This window comes from Bacillus rossius, chromosome 1, assembly GCF_032445375.1.
Source record: "Bacillus rossius redtenbacheri isolate Brsri chromosome 1, Brsri_v3, whole genome shotgun sequence".
NCBI classification, from domain to species: Eukaryota; Metazoa; Arthropoda; class Insecta; order Phasmatodea; family Bacillidae; genus Bacillus; species Bacillus rossius.
The window spans coordinates 120661088-120686718 of record NC_086330.1 but is presented as its reverse complement, the minus strand read 5'-3'; the positions used below and the strand labels follow the sequence as shown (position 1 = coordinate 120686718).

General features: G+C 35.1%; 2 protein-coding genes across 6 annotated transcripts in view; one reads left to right on the top strand and one right to left on the bottom strand.

The window, feature by feature from the left end:
* LOC134543307 (dual oxidase-like) overlaps window positions 1-25631 on the bottom strand; it is a 129572-nt gene that overhangs the window by 4689 nt on the left and 99252 nt on the right. For 2 of the 3 annotated variants that reach the window (XM_063388239.1, XM_063388248.1), the window contains exons 24-31: window positions 18701-18931; window positions 15277-15370; window positions 10091-10301; window positions 8798-8918; window positions 4956-5185; window positions 2844-3005; window positions 1675-1830; window positions 761-889 (exon numbers count right to left, since the gene is read on the bottom strand). In XM_063388239.1, the coding sequence (XP_063244309.1) occupies window positions 761-889; window positions 1675-1830; window positions 2844-3005; window positions 4956-5185; window positions 8798-8918; window positions 10091-10301; window positions 15277-15370; window positions 18701-18931 (1334 nt within the window). The remainder of the gene's footprint in view (window positions 1-760; window positions 890-1674; window positions 1831-2843; window positions 3006-4955; window positions 5186-8797; window positions 8919-10090; window positions 10302-15276; window positions 15371-18700; window positions 18932-25631) is intronic. The other variant, XM_063388256.1, reaches the window with a different exon arrangement.
* LOC134543321 (GPI mannosyltransferase 2) overlaps window positions 1-25631 on the top strand; it is a 151181-nt gene that overhangs the window by 28171 nt on the left and 97379 nt on the right. For 2 of the 3 annotated variants that reach the window (XR_010076918.1, XM_063388269.1), the window contains exon 2: window positions 2898-3018. The exons of the other annotated variant lie outside the window; for it this stretch is intronic. The gene's annotated coding sequence lies outside the window, so the exon portion shown is untranslated. The remainder of the gene's footprint in view (window positions 1-2897; window positions 3019-25631) is intronic. 3 annotated transcript variants of the gene reach the window in all.

The window sequence follows — 25631 nt, the reverse complement described above, 5'->3', positions numbered from 1 at the left end:
TGTTATTTTTACTGTTTATAAAAAATTAAGTATTGATAAATAATTAGTTTGTAAAATTTAAAACTGGCAATATTTTAACTCACAGGGGTGTTAGTTACAGTGATATCTTTGAGTGTTGACAGAACCACTCATTAACATAAAAGTTAGCAAAGAGTCATGATTGGCAGTTTGTATTAACATACTACCAGACAGAACATGGTGAATTAATAATAAATATGAAAGGACAGTAACTGTGTAACCAAAAGCACTGCACATTACAAGATGACATACGTACAGCTACATGCAACCTGCAAAAGTAATCTTGCATACTGTTGAACAAGATGCTCTAGCTGCCATCAGAAAGCTTGTTAAGAACATTCACGACCAATGTTTTTCGTAAGCGGAGCGTTTCGTGTGTACCTTCATATAAGGTTTCCACATTAAAATATACAAAATGAGGGAATAAAGGTTTACTGTCTTGTTAACATAAGGGTCATTATGACATGTAATAGTGACCCAATGCATTGGCGGGGAAGCCCACCAGGCTCACTGAAAAGTCTGCCATGTTTCCCACTCATTCAGAGTGTCTGACAGTGCCGGGAATTAAACCCAGTATGCTTTGGTAGGAGCGGATAGATCTGATCACTAACTACCAGGGCCCCTCCAAAATGTACAATAAATAACTTGAGTTTGATTACACCTTAGCCTGTCTGGAGGAACACCATTACAAAACATGTAAATCAGTTTTTTACTTATTGCTTCGCGAAGTTGAAACCCTCACCTTTCTGTGCGCACTCTGCACGGATGAGAGGATGACGGTGAAGTTCGGTCTTCCAAAGTCTGTTTGCGCTTGCAGCCCGGTCAGAAGCGATCGATTGCAAATGCGTTGGAAGTGGCGTTCACATATATACTGAAACAGCAGATTGGAAGAATATTTATTTAGAAGTGCTGTGGAGTGGTGAGGAATGTTTTATTTTAATTTTGAATGATATTGAACGTATAATATAATGATTTCCCATTCAACAGAAGACAAAATATACAATCAAGGGATCTGTGCGACTTGGAATGCTCAATTAAGTTTGTGGTTAGTCAAGTAATGCGGGAGAAACCCATGAGCCATCAGGAATTATCCCTTTGTGTTTTAAAGTGTTTTCGAAAACTTTACCAAATTTACTTAATTACAGTAAATATTTATTGGTTTCATGTACCTATTCAAAAACATATCCAGCGTAGTTGACCTGCGTTAAAAATACTTCATTCCATCACTTCAGACTTATAACTGGCATGATTGTATGGTTTGTTAAGTGTGATGTTTTAATCTTGCAGAATATATAACATTTTTTAAATTCCTTGTTTTGATTGGTTGGAATGAGAAGATTAAGATTGGGATGACTGCCTTCAGTCAATTTTCTAGATGGTCAGGGAATTTTTTTTAATGAGGTTACTGAAAAATTGAAGTTATAGCAGAGACTTATTTTGATTTGTACCATTTCCAATTACACATCTTATTTTCCCCTTTTCCAACCATTATCCAAGGTTAAAAGAGTTTTCTCCCATTCCTTTTTGGCTGTAAGTATATTTTGAATTTTTGGTAGTTATTGGCATTTAAGATCAGTGGCCAGGGAATTTTTTTTCCAAGCCTTGAAAAGTCAGGGAATTTATCACATGTTTGCTAGCCACCCTGGCATAACTTACCAGCATGATTGTGCGCAGGTCATACTTTTGGTAGAACTGGGTGATGAAGATGTGAACTGAAACTACCTTTTTATGGTCATGTCTCTCAATCTCTCGAATAATGTCAACTAGCCACTCAAACTGTTTTTGAGTTTTAGTCACCCATATGAAGTATACCTGAAAAAATAATACACCTTATGTTGCAAATGTTTGTGGGATGACATAGATTGATATATATATATATATATATATATATATATATATATATATATATATATATATATATATATATATATATATATATATATATATACATTTAAATAATGTACTTGCGTAATTCATTGTTATAAATTTAAAAAATTCATTGATTTGTACATTACATAAGTGAACAGAAAAAGAATTTAATATAATTTCACTCTCATGTCATCTGATATTTCTGTGTACAGGAGGGTTTTTGCTAGAGGATTATATGTATGTGCACATGTTGCAATTTTTAACATCATGTAATGGTTATGACAAAATTATTGTTTCCGAAGTGTCCAACATATATTTTTTTGCAATCGCAGGTTAAGGAAATTTAGGAACATGAAATGTTATGTGGGTAGAGCTGCTAATCTGGAGTGTGTGATTTAATTGGTTGCTCTTTTTTTCACCTGTCTTCGTCCTTTACTTGTTCACCGCCATCTTTGCTGTTTACAAATAGTAAGGACGTGTCCTTAACTGTTGCAGCCTTCACCAAAATATCCTTAAATTTCAAGGCTTCATTTAGTGAGGAACTATCTATGAAGGGTTATCATAATTCTTTGTTTTGCATTTGCAAATTTTTCACACACTATTTTCAGGAAATTTTTTAATTTTTCCACATTCAAGTTAATAGACAATCATAAAAGGGTGTATACTGCATTTGGCTGGCTAAGCAACAGACTATCGTTACATTTTTGCTGATGGCGTCACAAACACCTCAAGGCCACAAGGATGCCTGGAAGGACGTGAGTGACTGGTCCTCACTCGAAAGGCTGCATCGGTGATGCTGTAAGGAAAGTCAACACAAATGGCTGACACTTTTCAAGGATCCTTTAGGTTGAAGGAGGTATTCAGAAACATCCCTTGTTTGCTCACACTGTGTTGCCAGTGTTTCTGATGCTGGGTCTCTATGCTCTTGTAAGAGTTGAGCTCATCTCGATACGTACCTTTTTACAGGCTGTGTGCTGATTTGTGTTCACTCTATTCACGATGTCTTTCAGGATAGAAGCGAAGGGCGTCACCCCAATCCCGCCACCCACAAGCACGGCAACCTCAAACTGATACCAGTCTTGATGGCCTTCACCAAACGGTCCCTCTATGCGAATCTGCTGGAACAGAGAAGTATGTGTAACTTGCTGTTATGTATGTTTTTTGTACGTACAGTCGGCGCTCTTTAAGGTGGGGTCTCACGTGCAAGGTTCATTTTTTTAAAAAATTGTTTCACCATTAGTATTATGTGAGGACTACTTATGTAAATTTAACACTATACCTCTCTTGCATTTGTTGTTCTGTCACTAATATTTTTAACAGATATTTACTAAGTTTGATATAATGGGTATAAAATGTTGCACCACTGTTTGTGACTTATTACTACTTGCCTGACATTTGCAGCAGTTATATCACACTTAGTAAAAATATCTTGCAAATATTTGTGCCAGAACAACAAATGCACAAGAGGTATAGTTACGTTAAGGAAATAGCTCTTAACTAACAGTAATAATGATGATAAAAAAAAGAAAAAGAAAAGAAAAAAATACTTGTGTGAGACCCCACTTTTGTCTGGCATTCTTCAGTCCAACACCTTCTGTAATCCAGCACCAAACGAGCTGCTCACAATTGGATTTGGGCATTTTTTGACCTTGAACGCTGTTGTACCACTGCATAATGTGATGTCAGAAACTTTTTTTATCTGTAGTGCTGGCCACATAGCAGTGTATACTACATATTTTAAATAATATAATTGTACTGTTTGTATTAATTTTTCTATTGATGTTCGGTATTCTGACAAAATCACAACCCGGCTCGGCCGTTGCCCTGAACAATCTGGGTTGAGGAGCTTTCACTGTACCTACAAACATCACACTGAAAGAGTGGTAGATTTGTTGGCTTTGGGTTTCTTTCACATTCGCCAGTCTTGTCATTTTGCTTTGATTTTGAACAAACAAAACTGTGGGTGGTCTTAATTAAAATTCTTTGTCTTGTACTACTTTAGGCTCAGGATGTCAAAAAGTTTAGTGAACAAGGGAAAGGTGATAACCTTTTTACAGTAATTTAGTGTTTTACAGTAGTTTAATGTTTGAATGCTATGTTGGAGTTTAGTAGATGTAATGAGCAAAATAAATACAATATTGACTACTATTCGCTGTCGTTTTTAAAGAATAAACTTAACTGTCACTTGGCCTTCATTTATCTTGTGTGTAATGTATGTATCTAGCATCAAGGCTTTATCAGTATGAAAGGTTTTGCATTTTGGTTTTACAATACAGCATAAGATGAGAATTCTTAACTTTCTAACTTCCATTAATTTAGTTTTTAATGCTACCAGTTTCTTTAAAAAAAATCTTTATTTCCAGCAAGGAACTGAAATGTGGGAATTAGTGTTTAATATAATGTTATTTGAAAAAAATTAGTAAGTCCATTTTATTTACATCTGAAGAAAACCTTTTATGTTGTGGGAAAGAAATCAGAAAGTGCTTATGAAATGTGCTTTGCACTTCCTGACATCTTCCGACGTGAAAACCTTTCTGTTTGCCTGGTTCTAAAAAAAAAAACACCAGATTTCAGAAACTGGACTTCCCAACTTTTTCCAATAACCCCACAGTATGTCCAGGAATGGCAGAGGACACTGCTGCATTTTCCTAGGTGTTGTGTGATTCAAGGATTTTCATGGGTTGCTCTTCCTTCTTCCTCCACCAAGCACAGGCTGAGCCATGATTTGCGACCACAGACTCAGGATAAGCAAGGCAAAATTAGTAGAACTTGCAACCAGCTTTCCAGAACTAGCAAAGAGAATTACCAGATTTTTTAGTGCAGGTACTGTTAGAAATTCTAATTATCATATGAGGGGTTCTCTTTTTCTCTGAAACATAAAATGCTATTGTGTATTTAGGATTATTTATGACCTTGCTTTTATGGACTCAACCTAACTTACAGTTAAAAATGCTGCACAATAGTGCTATATCTGTGATCCGAACCCAGAACCCCTCACAATGTAGTTGATTGGTGCTTAAACCAACTGGGCCTTGGATTTGGGCCCTGGGTTTCACTCGGGATGTTACCTTGGGCAGAGGCTTCTCCCTGAGTAAGGTAGGGTCGTACTTCTGGCGGATGTTGGTGGTCCAGGGACCCACAGCTCGTATGTGCACTGTGAGGGTGGGTTGGTGGGGCGCAGACGACAGGGTGAAAGGGTGGTATTCCAAGGTGTTGAGTGTCGGGCAGGAGATGCGTATCCACTGGCCCGACTTGTATTCAAAATTGAACGGCTTTTTGAACTCTAGCATTGTTACATCTGAAACATACACGAAGAGGTTTGTCATTTTGCACAGTAAAATTTATTTTATGATTACATATAATAAAGTGGTACAGGGAATCGAAAGATTTTACAAATATTCTTAAAAGATGCTTAGTGATTCAACTAAAACACTATTTCAACAGTAGTATGTATTTTGAAACAGTGTATCCATCTGTCATGTGTGTTTCCTAGTAAATTTAGATTTGAACTACTGCAGCTATTTAGACAATTTGTAAATAGTTAGGTATCTTAAATTATACTTAACATATTAGGTATGATGTATGCCATTATCTTAAGTATTATAAATGATTTTAGATCTTTAACTAAGTTTCATTTTAATTAAATAATAGCTTTATTAATTGTTATGATTTATTTAATAATTATAATTTATTTAATGATTGCATAATTTATAAATAAAATCTTAATAAGACAACAATATTATTACAACCATTAGGTGTGATTTATCAGGTATATTACAGGGACTCAATTTGTTGCATAGAAGTCATTTCATGCCTTGCATGGTCGAAACCACAGACCCTTCCCATATGAGCCTGAGGCCTCAGAGCATTTTAGAATCAACTTACAAACCATATATCAGCAGCTAAAAGAATAAATCATGTTTACGATACCACTAAATTACCGCAGACTTAATTTATACTTTTGAGAAATACCATTCAATAATTTCTTTGTAAAAATTGTACTATTCTGAAAAATAATTAATTCATGTCACTATCAATTCTATGTCAGGTATGACTCTCAGAAACAGACTCTTGCCAAAGTTTGTCTTTAAACAGCTTCGTTAATGAAAGTCTCACATCTTGCTGGCAGCTTCAAAAATGTGATGTATTTTGCAACTAGACTCAAATGTGTGCTGCTGTGAAAAAAATTCCTTCTTGAATATACTTGTTTATTTAGATTACTTTTGAAGAGTTCCTTTATGTGATTAAGTATAAAAAAAATAAAACACTTATCCTTGAATGGTAAAAACATTCCTCTCTGGCAAAAAATTTTAATTTTGTAAAATATAGCATCAGTGATCATAAAATTAAATGAGAAATTGACATGGAGGAATATTATGACCATCTCTCAATTTGTGGCACTCTTTACATCTATTTGCTATGTTCTTTGAATGATTCTTACAATGGGCCCCTTTAATTTAAATTTTTTATTTGGGACATACACCATTGCTAGTTTGAACTGTATGTCACAGAGAAATCCTGAAGAACAGATACAGAAATATGAATACAAAAACACTCAGTAATAGAGGTGGGACGATACTACACTTTCGATACTCGATTCTGTATTGTTTTTTTAGTTCGATACTTTCGATACTCCAGGGAAAATATTTTCTCATTAAGTAACAATTATTACAAATAACATAAAGTAGTTTTAAACGATATAAATTCCCTCTTTATTACAAAAATACCAACTGCAAATAACTGTAAAGACTTGAGTATAAAAATCAATATGAAAGATAGAAGCGAAATACAAACTATCTTCAAGAGAGTTGGCCCTTTATTTTCCAGTACACTTTTTTTTACCGCGAACAAATGTAAATAAAGATAACGCTCTCTTAAATAAAATTGCCGCAAACAATGATAGTTCGCGCTGGTGGCTCCAATTTACGTCACTATTCGACCGCGGCAATTGAAAACATTCATAATATCTATACAAATCTCTGGTGTTTACCATACACGAGAGACGAGACATGTACTTACTCTATGATGTTGACTGTTATTACTAGGCGTGTTATTGTTAGGCCTACTATTGCGACGGATTGCGAATTTTAAGTGCTCAATATTTCTACAATTTTTTTTTTTTTCAAATTTCCTGTGAATTCAATGTCAGAAGTGTTATGTACGAAAAACGTAACTTCTTAAACACGAAACAAAAACAACTTAACCTTACTTTACCGTTTGTTTACTATTGGCAAGTTGCAGAAACGACTTATATAATTATAATTTATTCTGATGTAAGCCTATTGGTTATCATAACTACGGCTAATAAGCTGTTAGTTGTATTTTGTACGATGGCGACTCAAAACTTAATTCAATACAAATGAACAAGCATTCCGGTATCGAAAAAATGTATCGAACTTAAGTTGCGATACTGTCAAGTATCGAAGGTATCGAGGTATCGAAGGTATCGAGGTATCGAAGTATCGAAAATCCAATCACTACTCAGTAAACAAGCCAAAATCAGCAATGTCAAATATTAAAAGTTAAGACAGCATGAAAAAGTTTTTCGAAGGAATTATTCAGAAAAATATCACAACACCAAAGAACAAAGTGGACTGATGACAAGACAGTTGCAGCAAAAACAGTAAATACAGACAAAAACAACTTTGGAAAACACTCTGACAGACAGAGGAACTCAATGATGATAATAAACAGATAGTGTAGACAAAAAACAGCCAATACAGCGATGCACATACACAATTAATTAAAAGGGTATCTCAACAACATAACGATAACAGCACAGATGAACACAGTAGGCTTTCTAAGACAAGTTGTCCCAGGAATGTTTGGCAATTGTAAATTTTTGAGTAAAAAATCTAAATTTGCCGAACATGTGTGGAACTACAGTAATAAAATACTATGGGACAATGCTACTTCACTATTACAGGAATAACACACAATTAAAGGAAGATAAAAGAATCAGCATTTATTCTCAGCAATAAAATGTTATAAGTCAACAAAGTATTGAATTAAATAAATATTTTGATACCTTTAATAGTATTATAACTGAAAATAATTTACCACAAAACATAATTGCAAAAAAACTACTCTAGTAGCAAGACACCAGTCAATAGCACTAGCTCTTAAGTGCATGGCCAATCAGAGGACTTCTCGCCAGTCATTGGCTTGCCAGGAGAGGTTGTGGAAGGGGGTGTATTTATGTCCCTTATGACGGGAACAGATCGCAGTTCCCGAAACATTGTAACTGTTTTGTCTTGGAAAGCCAACTACGTTCGTCTGTGCTATTGTTGTTGTGTTGTTAGACTATCAATAATGGTATCCCAGTTAGCATCAAACTCTTTATTCACTACGTTTACAATTCAAACATCTTCAGTTCTACACTCAACTCTCTACCACGCTTTCACACACATCCTCCCCACTAATTCCTTTCTCACTCATTTGTCCTCATGATTGCCAACTCTCACAGTTTTGCATGTACGTTGATTAATGTTCTGTACTTTGTCCAGATTATCAGTTTATTGTCATCTGTTGCTAAGTTGTTGTTTGTCCAAAGTTGTTGTTTGTCTGTATTTACTGTTATTGCTGCAACTGTCTTGTCGTCAGTCCACTGTGTTCTTCGGTGTTGTGATGTTTTTCTGACTAATTCCTTCCATAACTTTTTCTATGCTGTCTTTACTTTTAACATTTGACATCTGCTGTTTGTATTCATTTTTCTGTGTCTGTTCTTCCGGTTTTGTCTATGACATTCATTTTAAACTAGCAATGGTGTAATTCAAAATAATAAGTTAAATCGTTCAGTTACTAGTTATTAAGAGTAAACCCACTTTAACCTAAAATGTTTATGTTGTAATGCAGCCGGTATGTGAAAGTGATTTGTTTCGGAAGCAGTAATGTAAATTACTGGACTCACTGGATGGTAGCAACTCGGCGTTCACCACGGGCACTTCGACCATCTTCCTGCTGGCAGTGATCATGTGATCCACTGTGAACATTACACATGGACCCAGGAAGAAGTAGTAGAAGAAGGGTTCCTGAAACAGATTTTTTATAATTTTAAAAATAGTTTAATTTTATTGGCTGAGCAATGAGGTTATCAGAAATGGGCAAACATTACACATTCAAGGTAGTTAGGAAAGCTGCCATGGACTATTGTAAAGTACCTTCCTAGCAGTAGCCTAGAGTGATTTTGGGAGATCGTAGAAACCGGAAATTGAGACGGGTTGACCGGACATTAACCTGGGACCTCGTGAACATAACCCAACATTTTACCATCAAGCCACTTCATTTGGTGAAACAAAGAAAAAAAGCCAGGGTTCGTATGTCTCCCTTTTCCTTAAGAAGCCCGAATTTGAATTTTTTTGCTTAGAGACCCTTACGTGTCACTAAATTTGACCATGGATCTTATAAAACTCCTTAATAAACATGTCATTTATGTCATACAAAAATTTAAAACCCAATGTGATGTGTATTTTTCATTATTTAGTTGAGGCAGCAATCCAGTGTTTCACACATGTTCCTGTTGGTGTTTCACAATAGTATTTGGCTCCTAAAATACTTTTTTGTATTGGTGAAGCAGCTGATTATTTTAATATTGATAGATTTATTTATGGTAAATAATGAGTAAAAATATACATATTTAATTTAATCTTAAAAAAAAATTCTTTAATTTTTATTAATTTGGAAAGATACAAACCATGGAAAAAGCACCATAACATATTAAGAACATTTCTTCTCAATGTTAGGTTTGTATTGTGCACTTAAATTCAAGATTGGTGTTTGGTTTAAAATGTTATCACTTACCGGCCAACTTGGTTAATGTCGTGATGTAGTCTTTTATATCTAAGATAAGTAGGGCTTTCGAAAAGAGGTGTAGTAATGGTTTAGGGGGGAAAAGGTGGGGGGGGGGGGGGGAAACTCTCAGGGCTCGGCTACCATGTTAAGTTTTGAATTATAATTTTAATGTGTTTGTGCATCCTGATAGTAGGACAAAAATTACAAGTTGATTGCTAATAAAATCCATTGGAATATGCAATAATTGCAGATCACGTACAGATAAGCTGCGATAATGTTCAGTCTTGAGATTTTTTTTAATGACCCTGTAATAAATCCTGGTGCTGTAATATTAATCATGTAGGATTGTTTGCAATGATTTTGAGCATTTAGTAAGGGATCTAATATTGACATAGTTCCAACACTTGCGTACCTGTATAAGGCGACCAGCACCGTGCAGCACCATGAGGATGTAGAACACAGGGTAGAGTGAGTGTATGATCCAGAAGGCGTTGTAGAGCTCCCTGCGAGCCACCGGCAGGGAAAACGTGAAGATGAGGGCTGTCAGCAGCGTGAGAAGTATACCGGTGACCCCAGTGATAGTCTCCCAGCACCAGTATGAGAACTTGGGCAGCTCGTGAGACCTATACATTTTACATCGTTATCAGGTACTTCCTAGAAGTGTAACAGGGCGAGTTACTCCTCTATTTTGCCTTGTTCGTCCCTCCCAGTACACATTTACTCTTTCCGAGGTATCACCTCTCGGGCTTATCTCGATATAGTCCAGTCAATGAAAAGTTGTAGAGGGAAATGGAAGGAACACAATTTTTGACTTTGGGACCTTGTTTGGACTAGTAAGGAGGTAAACATACTAAAAGTCCCCACTTCTAGGTGGTGAGCGGGAGGGAGGGGGGTATGTTGAAGGTCCCTTTTTTCGGGTTTTCTCTTATATCTCGGAAACTACGCTCTAGTGAAAAGACCAATCTATACTAAAATAAAGCTGATAAAATTTTCCACAAAATTTATTCGTTTCAATTTTTCTCTATCTCGTATAGTTTATGAGATATTTGCATTCAAATTCGCTAATTTTTAGGGGGGGAAATGTTTTTTCTTACATTTTTTGCCCTATTTGACTAGATAACCCTTTATCCGTTCGTGTTACGTAAAGGTCACGCAGAAAGAAAGTTGTAGATAATTAAATTTTCTTTAAGAAAATCCAACACATTTTTATTTTATCTTCAATCATTGTAAAGTTAGAGCAATTTTACCTTTTTGTGTAAATCGCGAGATTTTTCAGCATAGTTTAAATTTCGTCTTTTTTGTTATTCCACTGATCTAACTCTAAATGTAAGCCAATACATACATATTAACAGTGTTGTTAAAAGTACTTGGAAAAAGTAATTGGTCTCAATTACAATTACTGTGGTGACAATGTAACTAATTACAAGTAAAAATTACTTTACATAGAAGTAATCAGTAAAATTACAATTACAATTACAATTACTTTCCACTACCATTTTAAAACTGACCTACGATTCAATTTTTTTACACTTTGTTACATTAATAAACATACATACGTTTTTGTTAAAAAAATTATTTCATGTAATGATTAAATTTATTATCTTTAATTAAATGAATCATATTTGAGGACAAACTTGCTTGAATAACATCAAAAGACTTCATACAAGTAACTAGCTGTAATAAAAGTAACACTATTTAAATTTTGGAATTGACATTACAAAACAATTGCATTTTAAAGTTCTCATCAGATAGATTCCCTCTCTTGATGGCAAAAACATCTTTACCAACACTAAAAAGACGCTCAACGGGAGCACTTGACGGCAGCGATGTGTTAAATTTTAAAAATGCAGATTTTAGGATAGGGTAATGTTGGAGACACTGCAAGTCACTTTGGCTCTTCATTTTTGATCATAGATGTTGTGCATACGATCGTAGCACTACAAGCGTAAAATTTTAAACTTTACTAATGCAAAAGTGTATGATCTTCTTGTTCTTAATTGTATTCATTATACGTTCCGAGAATAAAAGTAACGGCAAGTAAATATAAAGTATCGATTACCTTAATGTATCGATTACAATTAATGTTATGTAATCCGATTACAAGTACGAATTACATTTTTTAAATGTAATTCGTTACAAGTATAAATTACTTGAAAAGTAATCGTTACAAGTAATCCGATTACTTGTAATTCGTTACTTAACAACACTGCATATTAATATGTATAAACAGTTTCAAGTATCAACTACATACAGGCTAAGTGGCATATAAAGAAATAATATGAACATATATTATATATTTGCCTTAACTTATGTACTTAGTTCTTTAACAGCATAATTAATTTGGTGTCATATAAAACTATTTTCGACACCCTGAATGTACTGTAACAACTTTGACAGCTCCATCTCTTACCCCTTAAGAAATGCAGTTACTATTAAGATTGGTAACGGTAAGCGTTTAAAGACCTCTCTTTAGGTTGGGCCCCATACCACCTCAAAATACACTTTTTTCCAGCTTCTTCTATATCATCAATTGTTGAGGAAAGGTCTGAGAAAACTGCAGCAGCTCCCTGGACATCTGGAGACTTCAAATACATTTTGATAAATCCAAGCTTACTCTTTCGGAAGGCTGCTGAGGTGGTATCGCACCCAGTGAAGGCATGTAGAAAAAGTATATCTCGCAGCCCCTGGGTCTGAAGCTTCTGGGTAGAAAACAATGAAGGATTTATGTTTCCACGTCCAGGCTTTACGAAAATTATATCCTGGTCACCAGGTGTTTTGGCCCTCAACAGGACTATTAGGTCGACATCCTCACCTATAACAGCAACAGCAGTGGTATGTGATAACTCTACAGCTGTGTCTACAATGAGGACATCGGCATCGTTCTGTGCTTGAAGGGTACTGATTCCATGTGCCTGTAGTGTGACCTTTTGCATGTTAATCAGTCGACTTTTGTTGTAGACATTTGAAAGGAAGTCTTCCTGCTTCACAGTTATGACTGTCTCCTGATTGAAATGTATGTCAGCTGACTTTCTGAGATGGTACCGCCTTTGCTGCTCAGCGACCTTGGTACTTGATGATGATCTCGTGTACCCATCAAACACTATAGTACAACTCCTTCCACGATAGTGGCTGTACACGAAATTGGCATACCCATCACAAATTACAGATATCGTGGAACCTCTTTGCCATATAACTTTGTGGAGGAGAAGTCCTCCGTCCATAACAATGTCAAAGTGTGTCACATGTACTTCTTTGGTTGTTGCTTTGAGCTCTTTGTAGAGAACCGACTTCCTCGATTTCCTCATCCCACCCTCATTGAAGAAACCAAAGGGAAAGGAGCTATTTCATATTGCAAATAAGTTTTAAAATTTTGGTCAGGTTTCTTGCTTATGGCTATGCGTTGGAATAGCAAAAAAGGATCCACAGACACTTTTTCATCATTGGTCTTGATTGACGAGCTTACAGTCAAAAAAGGGAGTGCTAGATTTTTTCGAGACAGTTTAATATTATAAAATGGGCAACTCGCCATTTAAGCTATTGCTTTTTTACCAACTGTAACAGCATTGTAGCATGTGATTGTTTTGTCACCAACCACCCCCGTCGCAATGGATATGATGTCGCTGAAAGTCGGAAAGGGAAAATATTTCCCTAACCACTGAATTAGTTTGGTAACATCAGCTGCATCCTTAATTTGGCGGGCTTGTCCAAAATCTTTGTGCTGCTCACTTGACGTGAATAGAACCCCACAAAACTCTTCTATGGAGGTGCATCTCTACTGTAATGTATCTCTACAAAGGAGCCCTGAAAGTTCTTCCATTAGATTCCCGGTGCCAAAAATAGTATGAAACGATACCAAAAAATATTACTTTTGCAGAACTATATATGTACCTGAAATAACATTATATATACATGTATACAAATAACTTATTTATGTGCCACTCATATATACTATATATATTACATACTATTTATACGCATAAATATGTATATATTACTTTATATATAGTTAGAGCAGTGGAATAGCGAAAAATACAGAAGTTAAACTATTCTGAAAAATCTCGCGATTTACACAAAAAGGTAAAATTGCTCTAACTTTACAATGATTGAAGAAAAATTTAATTATCTACAACTTTCTTTCTGCGTGACTTTTACGTACCACGAACGGATAAAGGGTTATCTAGTCAAATAGGGCAAAAAACGTAAGAAAAAACATTTCCCCCCTAAAAATTAGCGAATTTGAACGCAAATATCTCATAAACTTTGCGAGATAGAGAAAAATTGAAACGAATAAATTTTGTGGAAAATTTTATCAGCTATATTTTAGTATAGATTGGTCTTTTCACTAGAGCGTATAGTTTCCGAGATATAAAAAAAACCGAAAAAAGGGACCTTCAACATGCCCCCCCCCCCCCCCTCCCTCCCGCTCATCACCTAGAAGTGGGGACTTTTAGTATGTTTACCTCCTTACTAGCCCAAACAAAATCCCAAAGTCAAAAATTGAGTTCCTTCCATTTCCCTCTACACCCCCCTTTTGAGCATTCATTGACTGGACTAATACAGAGGTAACACATGACAGGATTGTGCTGAATGCTTTGCAGACTTTTTAAATTGTAGAATTGTCATACTTTCCTATTTCCTCATGCATTACTAAGCTTACGAGATATTATGTTTTTTAACACAGTGCATCTTTATTAGAGATTTTTTAAATTTAATTTTGTCTTAACGTCTCATCACTGTGAGGTAATTAGTGACATTAACAGTAAAGCGATACAGACGGGATATTGACAAACAAATCTCCCATGACCAGCAGTCAGGAACCGTCTCAATATCTGCCTAGAGTGATTTCGGGAACCATGGGAAACAAAAAATCATGATGGCTGGTCTGGGATATGAATCAAGGTCCTTTGGAGTGTGAGTCCAGTGTCGTATTACTGCACAAACTCTCATGCAATTGGAACAGCAGTCGTCGGCAGGCTAAATGGAAGTGTTGGCTTTCAATCAAATGCACATTGAACCCACATCTGCAAAACAGTTACACTGAAACAGTGTTGAAAAGTTTAGAAGGAAAACTTTGTAAAATAGTCAAATTAATTATGTTTGTGTATAGAGCACTTAAACATATTGAGCAGTGGGTAGTACAGTTTCACTGTACTACATACACAACAAATATGTTACAGCCATTAAAAAAAATAGCCAAGTACATTTAGCCTGTAAGGCAGCGGTTCTCAAAAGGTGTTCCGCGGAACCGTGGGATTCCGTGGCACGGTCGCAAGGGTTCTGTGAGTCAAGACGAATGTCATATAATGCAGGCAAAATTATTGTGATATAACTTTCTTTGAAGGAGTTGGGGTTCCGCCAAATGAAAAGTCAATCATAGGGTTCCATGGCCAAAAAAAATTGGGAACCGCTGTTATAAGATATTAAATTTTTAACCATAAATAAATGGTAAATAAAAACATACTGAAAAATAATGTTTGCTTTTTTAGAAAAGATAATCAAAAGAGTTCCTTGTTCAGCCAAAATTCTTAGTAAGGTCACGTGAGATTAAGATGCATATTATTACTTAAGTAGTATTGCACAGTAGGCTCAGGTACTTACGCATGGTAGAAGTTGCGAAACAAACATGTTAGATCATCTGCTGTCTGAGTTGAAATGCTGTAGAAGTTGAAAGCGTGGCCAACTACATGGATAACTGAAACATTTGATGATCACAACTTTCTATTTATTTAAGTAGGTTTTGTTTCAGTGACAAAATACACATATGTGTTAGTGACAATTGTGTATCATTTTCTCTGTTCACATTAGTCTTGTGCTAGTGGTTTTAAGGTGTTACTAGTTTTGGCAAGAGAAATTTATGGTGTTTAAACTAGGGTTCTGCGAATATTCGAAATTTCCGAATTCGAGTTAGAATATTTTGATATTTGATTCGTCAATTCAAATCGAATTCATTTTACAATAATTCAACTTGCAAAATCTGGCCCGGATACACTAATATAAGACATCCCCCCCCATTTTTTAAAGAAATGTAAATGGATGATTACATCTTCCACTTAAAAAAAATTATACAGCGAAACCCCTTATTTACGTTACCGTTCTTTACGTTTTCACGTTATTTGAACCATTTTATTTCTGTCCCGTTTTAACCTCATTTGATGTAATGCAATAAATTCCCGTTGTTTACAACGCGCCTATTGCTTTACGCAGTTTACGCCGTTCGTTCTGATAAAACTGCTTACTAACTTAATTAATTCTATTACAAAGTAATCTGATGTGTAAATCATGTTTTAAAGACTTTTTAAAAAGTTATAAACTTCATCTTTAACGTCTCGGGAGTTGTTTTATACCGCTTATAAAAGCGTTAGCAGCGCCAGTTTGGTTGTGTTGATTCCTGTATTCCTGTATAGAGCGTGCACACGTAGTCAAAAATTGATATCGATAGCTCGCAGACTGCATGCATGCGCATGCTCTGTCAGGAACCGAGTTAACCCGCCCGATCGTTATGCGTATCGTTATAATCACGTTCTTGTTACTGGTTTCTTTGTTTTTACGTTGAATAAAATTGTTTTATTGCATCACTCATTAATTTAAATAATTTCGTGTGCTTTCGCAAAGTCTACTTTTAAATAAACGTACTTTCCATGAATAGGTTTTGTTTTTATGGATTACTTTACATTTTTTTTTTGCATAATAGTATTCTCCGTTCACTCTTACCTGAGTTTTGGAATAAACAAAGCCTCTTGTAAACAAACATTTTCATTGGCTGCTGGCCGCCGCGCACATTATTCGTGCGCAAGAAATAGTCCCTTGGTTACGTATCATTTGTAAGAATTTTTACACTGCCTTTTTTATGACAATTGTTGTTATATAGCATTATAGCGTTTCACCATTAATATCCAATACAGTTTAATGTGTCAGCAAGTATTTAATTACAATTATGTTAGCAGACGCCATGTGTACAGTGTACAGTTGATGCCCGGCGCAACAGTTGTATTTCGGATTTGCGCGCGCACGGTTTGTTATGGCTGATGCCGGACCGAGTTTTGTAAAGCACAGAACGGGAAAGCCTTTGAAAAGTGCACAGAAAACTATTGTGTTGAATGTTTTTAAAACATTTTCAGACAAATATACGGATTGTCGTGTGAACGATATCGCGAGTTTAACTGCGGAATTTATGGGTGTTTCGAAGAGTAGTGTGCTTCGTGCAAGGAAGAATTACAGGACACTGGGACATTAACAACTCCCGGGAAGAAACGGAAACTTGAGTATCCTGTTATCAAAACGTGTGATGATTTTGTGAAGACGGCTATTAGGCGTAAAGTGCATAGTTTTTTCTTCGCAAATGAACCACCTACGCTGAACAAAGTGCTATGGTGCTTCCTGTTATATTACTTCTCCGTTATTTTATTAGCATCGACTGTACTGAAGTGTGTGTGTTGCAACTAGTGCTTGGCGCGCAAGATTAATTCTGCCTATCACTTGCTGACGCGGCGCAGTGATACAATGGTGTTTGTTTATTTCAAAACTCAGCTAAGAGTGAACCCTCGGTCTCACCCCTAATTATAAACTTGATTTTAGAATAAAATGTGCGATGCTTAAGCGATAAAAACGGTAAATTTGTAATTTTTTTGTACCACTTCCTTATTGTCATATTTTTATTTATATTTTTATCCTTTAAAATCTAACATTCTAAATAAGGTAGCAAGTGAGAGAGTTTTCTCTACAGCAGGCATCATAGTTACCAGCCGCAGAGAATTGTTGTTGCCGCACCATGACGATGAACTCACCTTTCTCCATGATAATTTGAGGTAAATATGTAGAGTTGCGGTATTTGCGAAAAAACATGTTAAAAATCCGAAAATACTTTTATTATATGCTCTTTCACCTCTTTTCATTAAACCCGGCGGAGATAAGAAATTCCAAATACTTTAGGAGATATCAAATTTTTTAATTTTAATGGTTGAACGATATTTGTTAAAAAATTTTTAAAAATTCAGAAAATACTTTTATTCTATGCTCTTTAACTTCCTCTTTTCATTAAACCTGGCGGAGATAAGAAATTCCAAATACTTTAGGAGATATCGAATTTTTTAATTTTCATCACAATACCTGTGCATTCATGCGGCTTTGACAATTGTTTTTTGTTTACGAGTATGAATTTTTTTTTCTTGTGGCGTTCACCATTGATTCTTGTTTACGAGTAATCCGCCTCTAACTTAGGTGAGTTTTTAACGTTTCAAATTTAATGTTTTATTTTTTATTTGGATATTGTTGCGCAAGTTATAAGTAAAAAAAAATTTACGTGAGTTTCTACTGTTCATCCTTTGTCCCGGTTTGTTAGGTCAGGTCAGTTACATTATAAATACTTTAAAACTAAACAACCATTAAAATTAATTAACATTATTTTTAATGTACGCTTAGTTTGAAAGTATTTATAATGTAACTGACCTGACCTAATCGACCATTTTAATTAATTATTAGGCATTCACGAACACACGGCAAAATAAAAAAAAATTTGCGCCGGTCGAATGATTGCACAGGTCTTGGTTTGCAAAATAAGAACGGCGATATCTCCAAAAGTATTCGGAATTTCTTATCTCCGCCGGGTTTAATGAAAAGAGGAAGTGAAAGAGCATATAATAAAAGTATTTTAGGATTTTTGACATATTTTTTTCTCGCAAATACCGCTACTCTACATAATTACCCAATTTGAAATGATTTGCGAAGTGATTTGTGTTAGTGCTACAGACACATAAATTTAATTTTTTTATTTTATTTTTGAGAATCTGGTTGTGCTTCTTCAATATAGTCTCACTTTAATTTTAGTTACTTGATTTAAACTGTGAATTATGTGACAAGTTTTTCAAAGGTGGTATGTTAAAACATTTTAAATGATCTATGTTATTTTAATAAATATTCTGAAATTCTATTTGAAAAAAATTCGAAACTCGTGAATTTTTTTGAAATTCGATTCGAACTGAAAAATCACAATTCGCAGATTCTAGAAAGCAGGAGAGGGGCTGACCTGTGAACAGCAGCGCGAGCACGGCTATGTACTTGTGCGCGGAGATGGCGAGGTCGAAGGGGATGTACAGGTGCAGGAAGGTGTCCCTGAGCAGGGTGATGGTGCTGCGACACATGGTGAGCAGCAGGGTGGAGTAGGTGAACATCATGGCGGACGCTGCACCGCGTGTTACCGTGACCCCGTAGCCGGCGATGCGCCTCAGCCCCGAGTGCTCCCGCTCCACTGAGTAGTCTGCAATCATCCGTCACGGGGCTCCACTGCTGATTAGTGGTGAAGTAACACCACAAAGCAGTTACACCAAAATACAAGTTGATACACCGTTTAGCACCGAAATGTAGCTACAAACATGAAAGCAATCAGCAATTTGACAAAACTTCACTCAAATTACTAACATTATATCTTTTATTATGTTAAATTCATTGAATGTAATTTATCATTAATTTTGTACCAAAATGTAACTAAATAGATTGGAAAAAATTATTAGTACTTCATTGTTTGATCTTGCATCTGGTATTAGTAACATGGTTTTACATTAATGACATTGGCCCATTTTTTACACAGAAAAATTTGCTAATTTATTTTTTATTTTTCTGTTTCTAAGTTGTTCTGTTTTAGACATGCTGATTACTAATGGTTTTATTTTATAAGTGCATCAGGTTTCAATGAGACTATGTTATTGCAATAAAAATGTATATATTTATCTAGTTTCATATTTGTTGAATAATCCTCAATATTTTTATGAATTATCAATCAGAATGATTCTGTTTTTATGAAATAAAATTTAGGTTATTTATTTAGTTTCATATTTGTTGCCTAATACTCTATTTTTATGAATGAAGATAATGTAAAAACAAAATAATACCGTAATCTCCCATTAAATTGTCCTAAAAATAAAACCATTAAATTTTTCCTCACTTACAAGACACTGCAGAATGACATATGTATTCATGGCCACTTTCTGTATCCCAGAGGTAAATAACATGTCCATTTTTTTATGAATTCAATTTGGCACCTTAAACAAACTATAATCTTGGAAATAGTATTTTTGCCAAGTAAAGAATACCAGTAATAACATTTTAAAGTTTCATAAAGCAAGTCCTATAATGAAAAAGGAACCTGAAAACAAACTGAAAACTTGCTCTCATTAAAAATTAACATTTTGTAACATGTCTTTTACCTGAGAGTACAGATTCAATATTTATATGTTAACTGACACAAAAAAAACCTTGAAAATACTTACATAAGCACATGTAAAAAAATTGTTTATTTTATTTATATTTATAACATGCTTACCTACAGCAAGAATGCCTTCGATGGTAAGCATAAGACAAATATACAAATGAATACAAACACAATAAAAAAATAACACAACTACATACAAACAAAAAACACACATACAACATAATAACCAAGAAAAAGGACTCATAAATAGACAACACAAATTCAAAAACAGAACAGAACAGTATATAATGTAAACACTCATTGATTGATTTGAGGAGTGTATATAAAGAACTAAGGTAAATAATTAAGATACTCAATTATTTTCTTTACATTAAAATTATTATTAAAAAAGGGAATTTAGCTATTGACTTTATTGAAGTTGTGACAAGTCTGCTGGTCTGATTAGGAAACTGAGTTTTCACGGTTAAACTTTATTATTTTAAATATTTGTTGTATTTTATATTTTAGTAATTTTTAATAGTATACTTTGTATGGTTTTTATTTTAAATGTAAATGTAATGCAGGTATGGAAACTGGTCAGTAAAATCAGTAAAAGTCAGTTTTTTTTTGGTAAAGTCAGTATTTAGTCAGTAAAAATGAGAAATGGTCAGTAAAGTCGGTTTTTCTGTAGTTTTACCTTTGTTTTTTTTTCTAAGAAGACATTTTTGGACCAATGCAGTAAGTACACATACCTATCAATGCCCAATGAAGCATATCTGATGGCTTTTTAAGTGCTCTTATGCTTAATAATGGAAGCACTGAAGTCTTGAGCACAATGATTCAATCAAAAACAGAGCATTGGGTATAATAGGACAAAGTATTGATTGGATCATTGTACTAGGACTTTAATAGATTTATATAAATGTTAAGATGGTGATTTTGTTCCTTTTGTTGTTGCAGATGCATTCAGTTTAGTGGATGGAAATTGATACAGTGATATTTGGAATTTTGAATCTGAACCATGGGGAAGTGTAGCTTTCGCTCAGATTGGCTGAAAAAGACTGATAAAAATGGTTATTGTGTTTCGGAGTGGGGACGCAAAGCGAATGAAACAGAAATGTTTTGTTTGGTGTGTTCAAAGACTTTCAATATTACATGGGGTTTTGAAGCAGTTGAACAACATGCAGCAAATAAGAAACACAAAGAACAGTGTAAACTGATACTTTCAGCATCACAGCTTCACTTGACTATAGCACGCCCAAGTACTAGTGGTTTTAGTTTGTCAGGTGTAACAGAACAAGAGCAGAACTGATTTGGGTTTTGAAAGCTATTTCTGCAGGTTTTTCATTTGCAGCATCATGTGAAAACATCCGTGAAACTTTTGAAGCCATGTCCATCGGACCAAAGCTCGATACTTAACAACAGATGCTCTTGCTCCATATTTAAAAAAAAATGCTAGAAGATATGGATGGGGAGTATTTTACTTTATGTTATGATGAGACAACCAATAATGCTTCCATGAAAGAACTACAAATTGCAGTCAAGTATTGGTCAAAACAAAAAGAGAGCACAGTTACACGGCATCTGCAGACATTTTATTTGGGAAAAGCAACAGCCAGTGATATTTATGTGAAATTAAGTGAAGCATTGGATGGTGCTCAGCTCCCTCGTGCCAATTTGTTAATGCTCAGTAATGATGGCCATAATGTAAATAAGTCTGTTACTCGGCTAATGAACGATTCTCTTGTTCTTACGAAAAGAAAAGAGATGGTAGACATAGGTACTTGTAACATACATATTGTACACAATGCTTTCCGCAGTGGTATTTTGGAGTTTGGAGATGATGCTTCTAACCTCATCTTTCTTGTTCATGATTTTTTTGATGGCTGGCCTGCTCGTAGAGAGAATTTTGCAGAAGTTCAGACGGATGTGAATGTACCTCATCACCATTTCATCAAACATGTTTCATCAAGATGGTTGTCTTTGGAGAGTGCAGGTGAAAGACTTCTTGAGCAACGGCCTGCTGTCATCAAGTATTTTATGGATTACATTCCTAAATATAAGAGTCATTTAATGAAGTCATTCAAATACAAGAGTATTGTGCGACTCTTGAAAGACAAGACTATGAGAGCTGAAGTAATGTTTGTTTGTAGAAGTGCTGGTTTATTTACTAATTTTACTGGGAAATTTAAAAAAGAAGAGCCTTTGGTTCACATCATTTACGATGAACTGAAAACTCTGTAGAAGCTTTCAGTTTTGAGCATTATTTACCACTGAAAGAAATATGCTGTGGCAATGGTGTGCATGAAGAACTGAAGAAAGTGAGTGAGAAGGAGAGGGAGATATTTATGATGCAAACTAGAAAGCATTTTACTGCTTCATGTAAAGACCTTTTCATGAAATCGTCCTTGTTGTCCAAGCCTCTACTTACGCATCTACAGTGTTTTTCTCCACCAAACCGTGTCAAAGAGGGAAGTCACAAAGAAATAGTGAAAGTGGCAAGATCACTTCCATTTGTTGTTGCCGAAGATATACTTGCAGATGAGTGGAAATTGTTGGCACTGGAGGAAGATGAATCTGGTAGCCAGAAAAGCCGCATAGATGTGTACTGGAATCAGTTCTTTAAGAGGAAAAATAATTCTGAAGATGTGAAATTCCCCACAGTGATGAAAGTAGTGAAAGCTGCTTTGTCACTTTCACATGGAAGTGCAGATGTTGAAAGAGGTTTTTCACGGTCTGGGCAAATTTTGACGTGTGATAAAGCTAATATGTCAGAATGAGTTCTGGATGCTTATCAGCAGGTTAAAGGTGCACTCCATCAGGTATACGATGATAACGTCCATCTAGTACACATAACTAAGGAGCTACTGAATTTGACTCGTACGGAACGTTTGGAACAGAAACAGAAAGTTAAAGAGGAAGAAGAACACCGAATAGCAGTCGAGAGAGACTTCCAGCAACAGTTGAAAACAGAAAAAGTAAACATTGAAGAAGAAGAGGCAACACTGAAGAAGTTAAGATCTGAAGAGCAAGAGAAGAGAAGCGTTGCTGATAGGTTGTTGATAGATGCACTCAAGGAGAAGGATATGGTGGCTGCTAGTGTGGCCCAAGCTATGCTGGAAAGTGTAACAAAAGTAAGGGAGGAGACAGAGGAAAAGAAAAAAAACATGCTGATAAAGTCTAGAGGTCTCTAGAGAAAAGAAAGTCAACTCTTATTACAAGTTTTTTCAACAAAAAACCAAAAGCAAACAAATAAAAAATTATACTTTGTGTATTGGTTCTGTTTTATTCCATTAAAGTAGCTTATATGATGCATTAAGAAACTGAGAGTAAATGTTTCCTCGTGAAATAATTTTGTATGTAACTGCAATATTTTTTATATGGTATTTATGCAATTTTAAGAAGTTTAAGTAAAATGTGTGTATGGTTACATTTATTGCTAACAATGTTTGTATCAATTTAAGTGCAATATTACAAATATTAAGATTATTTGTTTAGTAATAAAGTGTACTATATCGCAAACAGTGTAACTAGACAGATTTAATTAAATTAGTGTGTGCTGTAATATTATGATTATTGTGAATGGTCAGCGGTGTTTGTAACTAATGCAATTTAATATATTTAGTATGCTTAATTTAATGGACATTGTTATATAATAGACATAGCATGTAACAAGTTTTGTTTTGATAATGATGTAACATCTGAAAACTGATAAGTTTATGAAAATGTTTGTAACAATCCAGTTTGTGAACTTTATGACTATGTAAATAGTATTATAAATTATACTAGCTGCAGTACCCAGCGTTGCCCGGGCTGAACACAGGGTGAAGGGGAACTGTTTAGAGATCAGATGTAGTTAGTAAATGTCTTCTTAATTTGAATGTCAAGTGTGCAAAATAATTTATATCACTTTCAGATCCCGACAGACGTTCTGCCAGTTTATAGTTATTTACCTGGTCTGTATGTAATCTAAACTCTATAAAGCAATATAGAAAAAAAAAAAAAAACTGAAAAATAAGGGATTACTAATATTGAAAAGATTCCATTATCTAGCTAATGCTCGGCATGCATTGCAATGCCTCATTCAGTTTTGTTTTGTAATATGTTTGAAGTAGTTACACATATACAAATAATCTATCCATGTCTCTAAATATATATTTATATCTATCTACATCTATAGTCCTATATATCTATGTATCTCTCTATCTGTATTTATCTCTTTATATCTACATATATACCTCACACTATCTCTATGTATTCTATATGAGGGTACTGATTGCTTCGTTGTTAATATCACACGGGTGTTTTTTACTTGTATGGGAAAATTAAGAATGATAAGGCATCTAGTGCGTGGCAACAATGTTAATAGGCAATAGGAAATAAACTTCTAGCGCCTGCACTTCTAGCGCCTGCGGCATTGTCAACACACACTTCGTACGTGTACTGTATGTTGTATCTAACCCCCTCCAACGCATTTGATTCTAAATTGGACTTTTAGTAAGGATTCCTAATGTTATTGATAATTTAATATAATATAGCCTTCCTCGATAAATGTACTATCCAACACTGAAAGAATTTTTCAAATCGGACCAGTGGTTCCTGAGATTAGCATGTTCAAACAAACAACCAAACAAACAAACTCTTCAGCTTTATAATATTAGTATAGATTTGTATGAATATAATTTTTGAAGTGTTTAAGGTGTGAGTTGGCTGGCTATGGGGATGGTGGATGCCAGAAATTTGTACTTTTTTTCTGCATCTTTGATGCATGGTAAAGTTTAAATAAGTTTTTACTTGGTCAGTTTTCCTCGCCTTGTTCCAGTCATTAAAGTCAGTTTTTTCCTTGTTCCAGTCAGTAGTCAGTAATTTGAGTTAGTCAGTTTGTTTCCATCCCTGTGTAATGTTAAAATCTTGGTATAATAATATTGGAAAAACAGGCGGAACTTTTTTTTGGCGAGTTGACTGACATAAGAAGCGAAGCCGTGTGTATTGGAAAGAGTTAAAAGTAATAGGTGAACCTTTGCGTGAAATACAATGGCCCGTACTATGTTTCTGGTGAGCGGGGACACACACACCTGGAGTTGCGGTGCGTGCTTGCATGCAAGAATGTCTCCGACGTCTTGCTTATAATGTCAGGAAGTGGAGGTGGGGATTACTGCGCAAATAGTGAGACTAACGCTCAGCTGTGGCATTCGCTAATCGGCCACAACGGAGCTCGGACCTGCAGTCCACAACTAAGATTTTATATGAGGCAGAGGCCTGGCCTAGCAGGACAAGAAAGGGTTGGGTTGTGTTTTTTGAAGAAGCTTGTTGATGATGAAGATTTCCAACTTGTTTGCAAAAGTTTTTCGCAAATGCCATGGACAAATTTGTGAGTACTTTCGATCCAATACTACTGATGGTAGTCGTCCAATTGGTTTCTGTGTAGACACGAAGTTAGCTGCAGTGTCATATCGCTGAATAGTTCAAAGTCATAGCAAGATGCCCTGTGGTTTGAAAGTTTTATTTATACTTCCGGAAAAAGTAGTTAACTAGGATGTAGTTTTTATTCGCACGAAGGAAAGAATGAACATGTCAGTCAGTAATACTGCCTGTCGAAAGATGAATTTTTAATGGGGACCCAAATAATGAACTGGAGGTTTTCTATATTGAAATTTTAATAGATGTCAGTTTTAACACTTTATGAGTACCATGCCCGAGTATAGCTCGGGCATCACATGAATAACTGTTAGACCAAGCCCGAGTGTAACTCGGGCTGCCATTTACATGA